Source organism: Mesoplodon bidens (genome assembly GCF_964165515.1).
Source record: "Mesoplodon bidens genome assembly, chromosome: 17".
Lineage (NCBI taxonomy): Eukaryota > Metazoa > Chordata > Mammalia > Artiodactyla > Ziphiidae > Mesoplodon > Mesoplodon bidens.
This window is the reverse complement of record NC_138174.1, coordinates 24,666,610-24,683,276: the sequence shown is the minus strand read 5'-3', so window position 1 is coordinate 24,683,276 and position 16,667 is coordinate 24,666,610. Positions and strand designations below refer to the sequence as shown.

Here is a 16,667-nt window from a genome sequence, read left to right as displayed (position 1 = left end):
ATTAGACATAGCTCCCTGAATAAGCTACACTCTCACATAGCCACGTCTCTGCAAATGCTACTGTCTCTGCCGGAGACTCTCTCTCAACGTTGCCTAGTGAACTCATTTTCCAGGATCATTCCAATCTGGGACCATCACCTCATCAATGCTACCACGGTAACCTGTGCATACTTCCATATTGCTCTATAGTAACCACGTGTACTTGCTTGCTTTTTTCCCTTGACAGAATATGGCAACTTGAGCCCTGGGACTGTGTGTGTGTGTATTTTAATTACTGTATTAAGAAAGGCTTGACAGATGGTAGATGTTTTTTTTAAAGTTTTTCAAATCTAAAGCTCATTAGGCTTAAGGGGCTATTAATCTCTCTTCCAATTTCTCCTCCTTACTACTGCAAGTGTAAGGTGGCTTGACTGAGTTCTGGGTTTTTTTTCCCCTTTTCTTTTTTATCTCTATGCTGTTTGCTACATACGTTGTTTTAAATAAAAGTTATTACATTTTGGAACATTTTAAGCCTTTCTGTAGAGCTTTTAAGCTTTTTATGTAGTGCTATGATGTTTAATTACCACCTTCAAGCTTATTTCTTTTAGATGTTAGATGAAAATTCCTTGATGAGCCCACAATGTAGTAAAGACGCAGTACTGCATTCTATTTGGGCTGGACTTGGCTTCTCTGAGGACAGTGCTACCAGTAATTCTCTGTCCTGTGTGAAATGTTTAGGTGAAGTCACATCTGGATCTCTGAGGATTGGAGCTGTTAGTGCACCAATCTATAATTCCTTCATGACAGATATAATAAAATAATACTCCTAATTATGAACATTCAAAATCTTTTTCCTTCTTTCATGAATTCACTCAACACATATTTATTCAACAGTCACTATGTGCCAGGCACTGTGCTATTTGCTAGAGACACAAAATTAAAATTAAAACAACAGCAACAAGGCTTTATCTTAGTAGTGTGGAAAACATGCTTTAAAAATCAATTACAAACAAGATCCTTTTGGACCCACCTCCTAGAGAAATGGAAATAAAAACAAAGATAAACAAATGGGACCTAATGAAACTTCAAAGCTTTTGCACAGCAAAGGAAACCATAAACAAGACCAAAAGACAACCCTCAGAATGGGAGAAAATATTTGCAAATGAAGCAACTGACAAAGGATTAATCTCCAAAATTTATAAACAGCTCATGCAGCTCAATAGCAAAAAAACAAACAACCCAATCCAAAAATGGGCAGAAGACTTAAATAGGCATCTCTCCAAAGAAGATATACAGACTGCCAACAAACACATGAAAGAATGCTCAACATCATTAATCATTAGAGAAATGCAAATCAAAACTACAATGAGATATCATCTCACACCAGTCAGAATGGCCATCATCAAGAAATCTAGAAACAATAAATGCTGGAGAGGGTGTGGTGAAAAGGGAACACTCTTGCACTGCTGGTGGGAATGTGAATTGGTACAGCCACTATGGAGAACAGTATGGAGGTTCCTTAAAAAACTAAAAATAGAACTACCATATGACCCAGCAATCCCACTACTAGGCATATACCCTGAGAAAACCATAATTCCAAAAGAGACATGTACCAAAATGTTCATTGCAGCTCTATTCACAATAGCCCGGAGCTGGAAACAACCTAAGTGTCCATCATCGGATGAATGGATAAAGAAGATGTGGCACATATATACAATGGAATATTACTCAGCCATAAAAAGAAACGAAACTGAGCTATTTGTAATGAGGTGGATAGACCTGGAGTCTGTCATACAGAGTGAAGTTAGTCAGAAAGAGAAAGACAAATACCGTATGCTAACACATATATACGGAATTTAAAAAAAAAATGTCATGAAGAACCTATGGGCAAAACGGGAATAAAGACACAGACCTACTTGAGAATGGACTTGAGGATATGGGGAGGGGGAAGGGTAATCTGTGACAAAGCGAAAGAGAGGCATGGACATATATACACTACCAAACGTAAGGTAGATAGATGGTGGGAAACAGCCGCAGAGCACAGGGAGATGAGCTTGGTGCTTTGTGTCCGCCTGGAGGGGTGGGATGGGGAGGGTGGGAGGGAGGGAGATGCATGAGGGAAGGGATGTGGGAACAGATGTATATGTATGACTGATTCACTTCGTTATAAAGCAGAAACTAATAAAAAAATAAAAAATTAAAAAAAAATCAATTACAACAAGGTGTGGCAAGGGGACCACAGGGTATAGAACAAGATGGTATATAGAAGCACCTAAATACTCAAGAGGCACTGAAGAGTACTGTTTCAAAGGTGAAGTGCAACATAAAACGCAATAATAATATATGCAACAAAAGCAAATTTAATCAAGCCACCATTCCTAGAATTGGTACAGCTAGAATTTTTCATTAATGGTTAATTCATAATGCTTTATGAAGAGAAGGTACGTTTGGAGATGGGCTGCAGAAAATCCCTCAGGGCCACTGTGTAAAGTTCACAGCAGCCCTGCGGTCCTCAGCGTCTATGTCACAAACACCATGGCAACAGACACTGTGTTCAAGGGTACAATGGCCCTCCCTGCTACCGAATTTCCTACATTTTTATATGCTGGGAAGCCTTTTCAACCTTTGTTGCCATGGAGTTTTTCAAATTGTCACTTATGACCAAGTTTCCTGATTCTTATTTATTTGTTTGTTTGTTTGTTTATGACTGTGTGGGGTCTTCGTTTCTGCGTGCGGGGGCTACTCTGAGTTGTGGTGTGCAGGCTTCTCATTGCGGTGGCTTCTCTTGTTGTGAAGCACGGACTCTAGGTGTGCGGGCTTCAGTAGTTGTGGTTTGCGGGTTCTAGAGTGCAGGCTCAGTAGTTGTGGTGCACGGGCTTAGTTGCTCCCCAGCATGTGGGATCTTCCCGGACCAGAGATCGTACCCGTGTCCCCTGCATTGGCAGGCGGATTCTTAACCACTGTGCCACCAGAGAAATCTCCCTGATTCTTTTTTCTTTATGCCTTTCTACTACATGAACAGAGTGTGATACCATAAATGCTTGAAAATATTACATTTTCCTTGCCATCATGTTTTTGTCTTTGACAGGCAAGATTCTTTATTCCTTTGTGTCTTATAAGTAACCTTATTTTCTGTTCATTTGTCCACTGCTTGAATAAGAGCATTAATGCTCTGGAAGAAAAATAAAACCAATATTAGTTAATGGCCCATAGAATGAAGAATAAAAAGCAAATTCAGGTTATGACTTTTGCTATGTTATAGAGAATTATAATCTGGACAGAATTCAAAAATATTTAATCAAGACTTTTACTGAGAAAGAAGAATTTGCTGAGATACCTTTTATTGTTAACATAATGTAGGGATATACATTATGTTGCCCATTGAACAGCAAATAGGCTTGGGAAATAGCAGATAAAAAAATTCTTTAATGTACTTTAATTCTCTAATTCCTTAATATAGTGAAAATGGTAAGTAGAAGTTCTTCAAACATAATTTGTAAATGTAGGATTATTATTTACATGCAGAATAGTGACCAAATGTTAGAGAAAATTTTAAGTATGGTTTTTATTATAAAATAAATACATAAGCACTTCACAGAAAATCTGGAAAAGAAAAAATCTTTTTATATTATGGGTAATTTTCTCTGGAAAAAATTCTTATTAAAGTGAACATCTATAATAAAGCTTTCTGGGTACACACTTATTTCTGTGTCTTAGTGGAAGCTCATAATTATTGGCTAGTTTACAAGTGGAAAATTATCTATCCTCCTCTCTTAAAAAAAGATAAGAAAAAGTAAAGACTAGAAAAATACTAGGAATTTTTGGGAAAAGGAAAGAACCGTGAGGAAAAGAATGCATAGGACACATCCTTTTTTGAATTACTTGAAATGATTTAACAGGAACGCAAAAGGGGAGATGAATATCAGTGCCTTTTGTTTTTAATTTAATAATTATTTATTTTATTTATTAAAGTATAGCTATGTCTGCATTTAAAATTTATTACTCTAATCATTGCAGCAACTCTTCCAATTCTCAAGTAACTCTGGGAAGAGTGTATAATTTTACAACGACTTAATAAAAGATGTTTCAACTGTCGCCTCATTCTACATCATCTGAGTTGAACTGAGCAAATTACAAACATAAACATCAGTTTCACTTGAACTGGGGTTAAGTACCACAATGTAAGAGGGATATATCCACGAATGCAAAGTCCTGATCTTACCTGGATGTTGTCATAGAACAGAACATCAGGCACTTTCATTTTCTCATGGGCATTATAGATCGGTGCACTAACAGCTCCAATCCTCAGAGATCCAGATGTGACTTCACCTAAACATTTCACACAGGACAGAGAATTACTGGTAGCACTGTCCTCAGAGAAGCCAAGTCCAGCCCAAATAGAATGCAATACTGCATCTTTAATACCTTGTGGGCTCATCAAGGAATTTTCATCTAACATCTAAAAGAAATAAGCTTGAAGGTGGTAATTAAACATCATAGCACTACATAAAAAGCTTAAAAGCTTTACAAAAAGGCTTAAGATGTTCCAAAATATAATAACTTTTATTTAAAACAACGTATGTAGCAAACAGCATAGAGATAAAAAAGAGAAGGGGAAAAAATCCCCAGAACTCAGTCAAGCCACCTTTATGAGCTTCTTTGGTCAGAAACTCTAAAATACATATATTTGCAAGCTCTGAAGTACCTTGAATATAACTTTTTTAGGACCCACCCCTTGAAAAACCCCATAGGAGAGTCCCCTGGAGTTCTAGCTAAAAATATAGATGAACCAACTGACCCCAGACCTCTCAAATTACTATTTTTAGGAATGGTCCAGGAGACCTGTACTTCCAAATATGCACCACAGGTGCTACAGTTATTCTGTGATAATAATTATTGTATTGTCCCCTATTTGCTTTAAATAGTTGGTCTAGGATAGAATATGAGCTCCTTGAAGCCAGGGAACTAAGTAATAAATTTATGTCAGGGTACATATCTCACACGTATTCCCTACAGTAAGGAGATACACATGCTCACTACCTGACATATTCCAAGGTCAATAATAATAACATAATAGTAGTAGTTGTTGTAGTAGTACTGACCATAATAGAAGCTATCATTTACTGAGGACCTTCCATGTGCCAGACCTCAGCTTCAGCTCATTGTTTTCTCATATAATTTCATGGAAATCTCTTAACAATGAAATAAGAATTATGAGGAAGCTAAGAAGAACATAAATTAAATAATTTGCTTAAAATCACCCAGCTAGTATGGGTAGAGCTAAAAACAGAATTTAGTACAGTCCAATACTCTTTCTGCAATGTGGACTCTAAATAATATTCCATCCTGCGGAAATACCCGAGCAAGCAGACAGACAATTACAATGCCTTAAGCAACTGACCCATCTTTTTTTCCTCCTATTTCAAATAAGAAAATTGCTGTTTTTGTGCTAAAACATTTTGAAAGACAAGGAGAGAAAGCAACATTTGCATCTATGGAGTACCGTGAACAATTTTGAGCTAAAAATAACTAAACTGTCACCCTGTTTAATCACTGCTGAGTGCTACACATTTGCCAAAGCACAGTAGACCTCTCCCTCCAATATTTCTTTGCCATTTTCCTTCTATTCACAAGTTCTATAGGGAAGGAAAACATGAACTGCTGTGCTGATAATTTACTATTTATTGACTACTTTCAGGTCCCTGAAATAGACCCAATAGAAAACTGTAAAGGGAAAGACCAGGATTGCATCAGTGAATTTACTACATACTTGTATGTTGAGATGACACACGTGATTTCAGGTTCGAACAGCATTTGATACCATCTACAGTTTAGTTTATGGAGGATATCTATTCAGTACTATTTAGTGCTTTAGGATGATTTAATTCACTCAACTAATGTTTATTGCTAAAATTTCAGGCAAGAAAAGGGAAATGAACTCAGAGAATGGTGATGCTAGTACTTCCCTGGGAGAAAGCTGGCTAGCTATCTTCTAAGAAATCTCATAGGATGGCATTATTTTGGTAAATTTGTCAAGGCCTTCAGTCTGGTAGGCTCAAAACTTGATTTTATCATTATGACTGAGGGCAAACCTAACTCTCAGGAGAACATTAAAGACATATATTTTGATCTATACATAAATTCTGATATATAAAACCAGAACTGCAATATTACATTGCAATGAAAACTGCAAATTTCATAGAGACTATGTGATACACTGGTTGCCACATCAGCATTTTATATGAAGGGAGCCTTGCGTGGAAAGACAAATCCTCATCAGAAGGTTTTTCGGTGAAACTTATCCTCTGAACAAGGAGAATGAATTACATGAATTCTCTACAACAGAGATGATATTAAAAATGAATGGGACCAGATGAATCAAAAGTTGCTTAACTTAGGCTCCTTATCTCCTATGCAAGGTTTAGATGGGGGCTGCTAACACTGGCCTGTTGCCAAGACTAAACAATCTATAGTCTGAATGATGCACTCTTTCTTTGGATACGTTAAACCATTCAAGTAAGTAATGTTCTGAATCTCCAAATCCCAGAGTTATTCTTCTCTTTGAGTTGGCTCTGCGTATCTGTACCCAGATCCATCAGTATGTTGAATTTATAATTTTACTCTAAAAAAGTCACCTATTTCCTTAACATCAAATTCTTATCTTGGTGTAGCCCCGACTATTAAAAACATCTATAAAGAGAGCCACAATAAGTCCCCCCTTTAGAGAGTGATCACATATTGGATATTTTGATAAGACAGGTAATTACCCTCAAAAAACAGAGAACCTTTCATTGTGCTCTAAATGAAGAATAGGGTACTTTTACAGGAAGATCTAAACTTCCCCAAAACTCTACATTACACTTATGGCTATCAAGAAGAAAAGTACCACAGAAGACAATACGGGTGGAAATGAAAGGAGTAAGAAGGCATGAAATGGTACTCTGAATATTCGTTTAGTCTACATCAACCTAGAAGAGTTTCCAAAACATGCCCTGTAGGACACTGGTAGTCAAAAATGTAAATGTTATGCAAAGAAAACAGATTGCTAGAATCTGTGGTGAAATACATTTGGAATAAAAGGTAAAACAAAATTACATGTTTATTTACGGTAGGAATTCTCTGAGCTTTTAATATATTCATGTCAATTGCAACTCTTGGGGGAGGAACTATATCGTATCTGGAAACTTTTTTTTTTAAATAAAAGATTCATTTTTTCAACACAATACATAAAAAAAAATGGGTGGAAACCAAAAACATTTTTAATTGAAATTAAAATAATAAACAATACAAATGCTTAATAATTACTATTTCACTTAAAAAAGAAACAAATCAAATACTTACATTTGTAATCCTCCAATTCTGGCTCCAGGTTATTATCAGTACTTATTTCTATTGAAGCATCTGCCAGATTTTTTTCTAATGCTGACCTTGCAAGGCTTGGTAAAAATCTGGTGGGGTGGGAAGGATGGAATGATAAAGTCAAAGCTTTCTGTGATTCACAAATATCTTTTGACACTTAGACAGACAGACACACTCTCTCTCTTACGAATTATAACCAATTAAGGATGATCAGTCTTGATCTGTGAAAGCTAGATAATAAAATATTTCAGAATAAATATAAACTTCAAGTATGTGTGAAGATGAAGTATGTTTGTTGAATCTCCTTTAATAAAGAAAACTAATGTGTAAGTAGCAGTATTTGTTTATATACAACATTTTGCAGGATGAGAATTAAAATAATTTGCTTTTTAAAATAGATTTAGTATACCTCATATATCTTATTTAACATTTAACTGGCTTTTCAAATTTTCTTAAATACATAAAACAACCACAATTTAACCTACTTCACATCGGCAACCACAAATTCAGATTAGTAGAGATGGATTAATGAGGTTTTCTTTATTTTCTAATACAAATTATTAGATGACTTTAGGATTATTCAGCTTGATTTTTCCTTCCATTTAAAAAATATACCTGTTTATCTATTGTATATGTATGTTGTCAAAACAACTATCTTGTGAGTGACAGAGGCATTCTTCATTTACAATTTGATTGTATGAACATCATGGGCTTAGAACATGAAAACAGAGTTACCCTCACACATAAATAAAGTTATATCCGGAATTTATGATCACAAGTGAGCCCACAGAACTGCTTTTTAATCCACGGTTGCCTGCACTATATTACTATAAACTAACCCTATGTTTCAAATAAACGTACTAAGAACATACACTTCTAATTTAGGTTTTCAATAGCTCTAAAACTTTGGTGGTTCCCATAGCCTTGAGTATAAGCTTTAATAAAAGAGATGTTGGTGTGATGGAAATCAGAAGAAAGCTGGAGTAGTAATTCCCATATCAGACAATATAGACTTTAAAACAAAGACTATTACAAGAGACAAAGAAGGACACTACATAATGATCAAGTGATCAATGCAAGAAGAAGATATAATAATTGTAAATATTTATGCACCCAACAGAGGAGCACCTCAATACATAAGGCAAATAATAACAGCCATAAAAGGGAAAATCAACAGTAACACAATCACAGCAGGGGACTTTAACACCCCACTTTCACCAACGGACAGATCACCCAATATGAAAATAAATAAGGAAAAACAAGCTTTAAATGAAACATTAAACAAGATGGACTTCATTGATATTTATAGGACATTCCATCCAAAAACAGCAGAATACACTTTCTTCTCAAGTGCTCATGGAACATTCTCCAGGACAGATCATATCTTGGGTCACAAATCAAGCCTTGGTAAATTTAAGAAAATTGAAATCATATCAAGTATCTTTTCCGACCACAACGCTATGAGACTAGATATCAATTACAGGAAAAAATCTGTAAAAACTACAAACACATGGAGGCTAAACAATACACTACTTAATAACCAAGAGATCACTGAATAAATCAAAGAGGAAATAAAAAAATGCCTAGAAACAAATGACAATGAAAACACGAAGACCCAACACCTATGGGATGCATTAAAAGCAGTTCTAAGAGGGAAGTCTATAGCAATACAATCCTACCTTAAGAAACAAGAAACATCTCAAATAAACAACCTAACCTTACACCTAAAGCAATTAGAGAAAGAAGAGCAAAAACACCCCCAAAGTTAGCAGAAGGAAAGAAATCATAAAGATCAGATCAGAAATAAATGAAAATGAAATGAAGGAAATGATAGCAAAGATCAATAAAACTAAAAGATGGTTTTTTGAGAAGATAAACAAAACTGATAACCCATTAGCCAGACTCATCAAGAAAAAAAGGGAGAAGACTCAAATCAATAGAATTAGAAATGAAAAAGGGGAGGTAACAAATGACACCGTAGAAATACAAAGGATCATGAGAGATTACTACAAGCAACTATATGCCAATAAAATGGACAACCTGGAACAAATGGACAAATTCTTAGAAAAGCACAACCTTCTGAGACTAAACCAGGAAGAAATAGAAAATACGAGCAGACTAATCACAAGCACTGATGATGAAACTGTGATTGAAAATCTTCGAACAAACAAAAGCCCAGGACCAGATGGCTTCACAGGCGAATTCTATCAAACATTTAGAGAAGAGCTAACACCTATCTTTCTCAAACTCTTCCAAAATATAGCAGACAGAGGAACACTCCCAAACTCATTCTACAAGGCCACCATCACCCTGATACCAAAACCAGACAAAGATGTCACAAAGAAAGAAAACCACAGGGCAATATCACTAATGAACATAGATGCAAAAATGTTCAACAAAATATTAGCAAACAGAATCCAACAGCACATGAAAAGGATCATACACCATGATCAAGTGGGGTTTATCCCAGAAATGCAAAGATTCTTCAGTATACGCAAATCAATCAATGTAATACACCATATTAACAAATTGAAGGAGAAAAACCATATGATCATCTCAACAGATGCAGAGAAAGCTTTCGACAAAATTCAACACCCATTTATGATAAAAACGCTCCAGAAAGTGGGCACAGAGGGAACCTACCTCAACAAAGTAAACACCATATATGACAAACCCACAGCCAACATCATCCTCAATGGTGAAAAACTGAAACCATTTCCACTATGATCAGGAACAAGACAAGGCGGCCCACTCTCACCACTCTTATTCAACATAGTTTTGGAAGTTTTAGCCACAGCAATCAGAGAAGAAAAAGAAATAAAAGGAATCCAAATCAGAAAAGAAGAAGTAAAGCTGTCACTGTTTGCAGATGACATGATACTATACATAGAGAATCCTAAGGATGCTACCAGAAAACTACTAGAGCTAATCAATGAATTTGGTAAAGTAGCAGGATACAAAATTAATGCACAGAAATCTCTGGCATTCCTATACACTAATGATGAAAAATATGTAAGTGAAATTAAGAAAACACTCCCATTTACCATTGCAACAAAAGGAATAAAATACCTAGGAATAAGCCTACCTAACGAGACAAAAGACCTGTATGCAGAAAATTATAAGTCACTGATGACAGAAGTTAAGGATGATACAAATAGATGGAGAGATATACCATTTTCTTGGATTGGAAGAATCAACATTTGAAAATGACTATACTACCCAACGCAATCTACAGATTCAATGCAATCGTTATCAAACTACCAACGGCATTTTTCACACAACTAGAGCAAAAAATTTCACAATTTGTATGGAAACACGAAACACCCCGAATAGCCAAAGCAATCTTAAGAAAGAAAAACGGAGCTGGAGGAATCAGGCTCTGGGTCTTCAGACTATACTACAAAGCTACAGTAATCAAGACAGTATGCTACTGGCACAAAAACAGAATTATAGGTCAATGGAACAGGATAGAAAGCCCAGGGATAAATCCACACACATATGGTCACCTTATCTTTGATAAAGGAGGCAAGAATATACAATGGAGAAAAGACAGCCAATTCAATAAGTGCTCCTGGGAAAGTTGGACAGCTACATGTAAAAGAATGAAATTAGAACACTCCCTAACACCATACACAAAAAGAAACTCAAAATGGACTAAAGACTTAAATGTAAGGCCAGACACTATCAAACTCTTAGAGGAAAATACAGGCAGAACACTTTATGACATAAATGACAGCAAGATCCTATTTGACCCACCTCCTAGGGGAATGGAAATAAAAAGAAAAAGAAACAAATGGGACCTAATGAAACTTAAAAGCTTTTGCACAGCAAAGGAAACCATAAACAGACCAAAAGACAACCTTCAGAATGGGAAAAAATATTTGCAAATGAAGCAACTGACAAAGGATTAATCTCCAAATTTACAAGTAGCTCATGCAGCTCAATATCAAAAAAACAAACAACCCAATCCAAAAATAGGCAGAAGACCTAAACAGACATTTCTCCAAAGAAGATATACAGATTGCCAACAAACACATGAAAGAATGTACAACATCATTAATCATTCGAGAAATGCAAATCAAAACTACAATGTGGTACCATCTCACACTGGTCAGAATGGCCATCATCAGAAAATCTACAAATAATAAATGCTGGACAGGGTGTGGAGAAAAGGGACCTCTCATACATTGTTGGTGGGAATGTAAATTCATACAGCCACTATGGAGAACAGTATGGAGGTTCCTTAAAAAACTAAAAATAGGACTACCATATGACCCAGCAATCCCACTATTGGGCATATACCCTGAGAAAACCGTAATTCAAAAAGAGTCATGTACCACAATATTCATTGCATCTCTGTTTACAGTAGCCAGGACTTGGAAGCAACCTAAGTGTCCATCGACAGATGAATGGATAAAGAAGATGTGGCACATATATACAATGGAATATTACTCAGCCATAAAAAGAAACGAAATTGAGTTATTTGTAGTGAGGTGGATGTACCTAGAGACTGTCATACAGAGTGAAGTAAGTCAGAAAGAGAAAAACAAATACCGTATACTAACACATATATATGGAATCTAAAAAAAAAAAATGGTCATGAAGAACCTAGGGGCAAGAAGGGAATAAAGACGCAGACATACTAGAGAATGGGCTTGAGGACACAGGGAGGGGGAAGGGTAAGCTGGGACAAAATAAGAGAGTGGTAGTGTATATGTACACATGTACATATATATATACTACCAAATGTAAAACAGATAGCTAGTGGGAAGCAGTTGCACAGCACAGGGAGATCAGCTCAGTGCTTTGTGACCAGCTAGAAGGGTAGGATAGGGAGGGTGAGCAGGAGGGAGACACAAGAAGGAAGAGATATGGGGATATATGTATATGTATAACTGATTCACTTTGTTATAAACCAGAAACTAGCACACCATTGTAAGTCAATTATGCTCCAATAAAAATGTTTAAAAAGAACACAAAAAGCTGAACAGCAGTTTTTAAGCCAAAAATTCCTGAACAGTCTTTCCTGCAAACAAAATCATTCTTCAGGAAAACAAAAAATTCACATCCACAATAATCATTATACTCATTTAACACTGTGTATTAGTTCTAGCAGGCTTATAACTTAAAAAAATTAATTAGCTAATAACTTAAACAGTGGAAATTTTATATAGTTGTTATTCATTTTATGTCACAAGGGAATTTTGAAAAATACTGTATAGAAACTAAGTTTTTGATGAATGGAAAATTTCCTCTTAACCTCAATGTCAAAGGTAGTTAATCTTCATTTCTGATTAAATTCTTATAACTCTGCCCCAAATTTCTATGCTAAGGGATCATCACCCCAAGATTTTCCAAAAGTAAATAATTTAATGTAATGCAAAATACTTGAATGGAGTAAAACTCTTTTTTTAGGGATTTCTAGTTAACTCTTCCACTGTAAAGTAATTTTTGGAATACAGAATACCTGATATCTTCATAACCTTCTAAGTTTTCTTCCTTTTGGCCTCTTAGGTTTTCAACTATCTAAAATGAATTACGCATCTAGCTCCAAGGCTTGATGCACATATTATAGGCTATGAGAGGTGCTTAGGGAGCCATTCCCTCGGATGAAGAAATGTTCCAGTCAGAACTCAACTGGCATAAACAATACATAAATGAAAAATATTTTAAAAATTAAATTAAAAACATAAAAGAGCCAAGCTAATATTTAATAAATTTAATGTTTAACAGATTTAGGCTACAGAGTTTCTTTTGATTTTGTCTGCTTAATAACAGACTTCATGAATATAAATCATATTAATTTTTGTTTTAAAATTTTCTATGGGCTTCCCTGGTGGCGCAGTGGTTAAGAGTCCGCCTGGCGATGCAGGGGACACAGGTTCGTGCCCCGGTCCGCGAAGATCCCACATGCCGCAGAGCGGCTGGGCCCGTGAGCCATGGCTGCTGAGCCTGCGCGTCCAGAGCCTATGCTCCGCAACGGGAGAGGCCACAACAGTGAGAGGCCCGCGTACCGCAAAAAAAAAAAAAAGATTTCTATGAAATGTTTTTTGTTGTTCCTTCCTGCCATTGTGCTATCCTAAAGAGAAGGTTAATAAAAAGGCTTTTGACTCTGTAGCCTTGCTAAAGTCAACACATGATATATAAACAAGATAGCTGTTTTACTATTTGCAAAGGGTCATGGGGTGGTAACAAAATAGAATTTTACTGTGTTCAGTTGATAACACTGGAAAAATGCATTATTTGATTCATTGAAATATGTGTATGAATATGGAATGTATTTTTTAGTTTTTAAATAGTTTTAACCATGAACTACTTCAAGCATACAGAAAATTACAGTATATTAAGTATTCTATTCATCTCTCTCTATCCCTGAAGCTAACTCTTACTCTGAGATTGGTGTATACCTTTCTTGTCCATATTTTTATTTTGCTGCATATGTGTGAGTAAAAAATATATTGCACTTTTACTGTATTTAAACTTTTATATAAATGGCATCATATACGAAATCTCCTCTTTCAAACTTTTGACTTGATGTTAAGTTGTCATGATCCATACCTGTTGATACATGTAGATCTACTTCATTTTAACTGCTGTATAGTACCTCATTATATGAATATGTCAGTTTATATATTCATTCCCTACTGATGGACTGATAGGTTGTTTCCCATTTTTCATTCTGACAAATAATGATGCAATGAACATTCTTCTACATGCTTCCTTATACATACATGTAAATCTATCTCTAAGGTGATTAACAAGAAGTAGAATTGTCAATTCATAGAGTATTAATGTATTAAGGCATAAAGATACTGTAAGATCACCCCCAAACTGACAAGACTTCCATCCCAACAGCAGTCATGAAATTCCATTTCCTTCTGCTCATGGAAAATGCTATTTTTACAGGTAAAGATTGTAAAAGTATAAAATGATAGCTGATTATTGTTTTAAATGTCATTTTCCCTGATCAATAGTAAGTTGAGCATCTTTTCAAATGTTTGTTTGTTATCTGAATTAACTTTTCCTGCATATCTATTAATCCTCTTGCCATTTAGGGGTGATGCTTTTATCTCATTAATTTGTATACTTTATAGTTCCTGAATAGCTATCCTTTTGAGATTAGAAATCTTGTGAAACATCTCTTAGTTTGTGGCTTATAACTTGCAGAATGGCTTACAGTGTTTTTGTCGTATATCTGGATTTTACATTTCTGTATGGGAATAAAGTGGATATTTTTTATTTTTAACCATTTATCGACAAGTCCATCCATTCCCACACTAATTCATAATGCGTCCTCTAACATATACTACGTTCCCAGAAATATGTGGGGCAGTTTCAGGGCTCTGTAGTCTATTCTAATGGTCTACTTGTCTTTTCTAGCACCGATACCACACTTAAAATAAATATAACTTTATAATGGATCTTGATATCTGAGGGAGAAAGCACACCACTTAAATCTTCCTCAAAATTTCTTTGGATATTATTGGCCCTTTATATTAATTTCGAGATCAGCTTGTCCAATTCAATATAACCTTGGTTGTATTTGACCAAATTATATCTACATATCAACTTGGGGGGGAAACAAACAGCCTGACAATACTTAATCTTCCCTTTCATGAACATAGTACAGTTTCCCATTTCCCACAGCTATCTTTTACAGCTTTTAATAAAGATTTATGTTTTTCTCCATAAAAGCATTATATGTCACTCATTAGATTTATTCTTAGATACTCAAAGCTTTCTATTATAATTTTGAATGGTATTATTTTTAAAACTTAGACTTCCTTATTGATTTTTGCTGGAATATAGGAATATCACTGAGTTGGGTGCATAAGTAATCTCATTAGATTTTATTTGTTCTAATATGTAGTTTATATGTAGCTTCTTTTGAATGTTTTATGTAGCCAATCATATAATCTTTAGCCAATCCAAAAGTATAGAAAGGTGACATTCTTGTTTTGTTCCTAACTCTAAAGGGAATGAGCCAAGTATTTTACCATAAGAATGTTCACTATATAGTTTTAGTAGATACCCTTTATCAGATTAAAGAATTTCCCATCCATTCATGGTTAACTAAGAATATTTTTTGCTTATTTTTGCTTTGGGTTGTTTTTAAGTTTGGCTGTTGAGTTTTATCCAGTCCTTTTTACTGATTTATTAAAATGATATTCTTCTCAGTAATATGTTAATATGGTGAATTTTAAAAAAGAATAGTAACCCTGCACATTCTTGAGATAACTCCAAATTGCTCATAATTTATTTATATATATAAATAAATTATATATATCATATAAATATATATGATATATATATATTTAGCTACGATTGGATTTCATTTAGGATTTTTGTACACATTCTATGAATTTGATTTATAATTTTCCTTTCATACATTATCTTGTCTGGTTTAGGTATCAAGATTACACTAGACTCAAAGTGAATTGTTTTGTTTTCACTGTTTGCTCTTTAGAACGGTCTCTAGAACGCTTTGTGTATGATTATTTCATTCATTCCAAAGTATTATTTTCCCTTAGGCTCTGAAACTGTTTGTATTACTTGGCATTGACTATTTACTTCTATTAATACACATCTATAACCAAGTTCTGACTAAGGAAACACTGGGTAGATAATGAATCTATCTTTCTGTATATATTGGGTTGCCCAAAAAGAACGAACTTTTTGGCCAACCCAATAATATCTTCAGTTCATGAGCCTAAAAAATAGGCAGTTGAAGCATGTTTTTTTCTAATTTTCCTTTGGAAGTCTAATATTAATCTACTTAAAAGAAAAGGAGAATCAACTTTATTATTTCTCATAATTATTAGTTATTCAAAGAAGTACCCCAAAGACACTGGAAACAAACCTCATTTTAGCCTCGTTTCACCACAGAACAAATTCAAGCTGCAACGTAAGAAGCTTACTTTAAGTACAAGAAAAATTGTCCACTAAGCTGAAAACTTACAGAGGGCAGTTAGAGATCCTCCTAAGCTGAATATAGATTCTCTTTTAATTCCTTTAATATATCAAGGAATGAATGGACAACAGTTAAAGCCACCATAAAAATAATTACCAGATCATATGCAAAGAGTCTAAAAGAAATCTCCAGGTCTATCAGACATTGCTATTAATCTTTTCTTATTATTCTTTTAAAATAGTTTCATGCAAGTATGATTCTGTAAGGAAATTATATAAGCTGATGTTTTATTAATAATTTCCAAACAAGCATGAAAAATATTAGTGTAGATTGAAAAGATGGTAGTTTTGTCAAATTTGGGCAACAGGACAGTACTACCAAGCATGGAAAGTTCCAGTGCAAATTTGGGAGGTGCTAA

General features: G+C 34.9%; 1 protein-coding gene across 3 annotated transcripts in view; it reads right to left on the bottom strand.

Moving 5' to 3' along the window:
• The window catches only part of VWA8 (von Willebrand factor A domain containing 8), a 378,001-nt gene that overhangs the window by 216,004 nt on the left and 145,330 nt on the right, over window positions 1-16,667 (bottom strand). For all 3 annotated transcript variants that reach the window (XM_081214571.1, XM_081214572.1, XM_081214573.1), the window contains exons 18-19: window positions 7,321-7,427; window positions 4,202-4,308 (exon numbers count right to left, since the gene is read on the bottom strand). In XM_081214571.1, coding sequence (XP_081070697.1) covers window positions 4,202-4,308; window positions 7,321-7,427 — 214 coding nt within the window. The remainder of the gene's footprint in view (window positions 1-4,201; window positions 4,309-7,320; window positions 7,428-16,667) is intronic.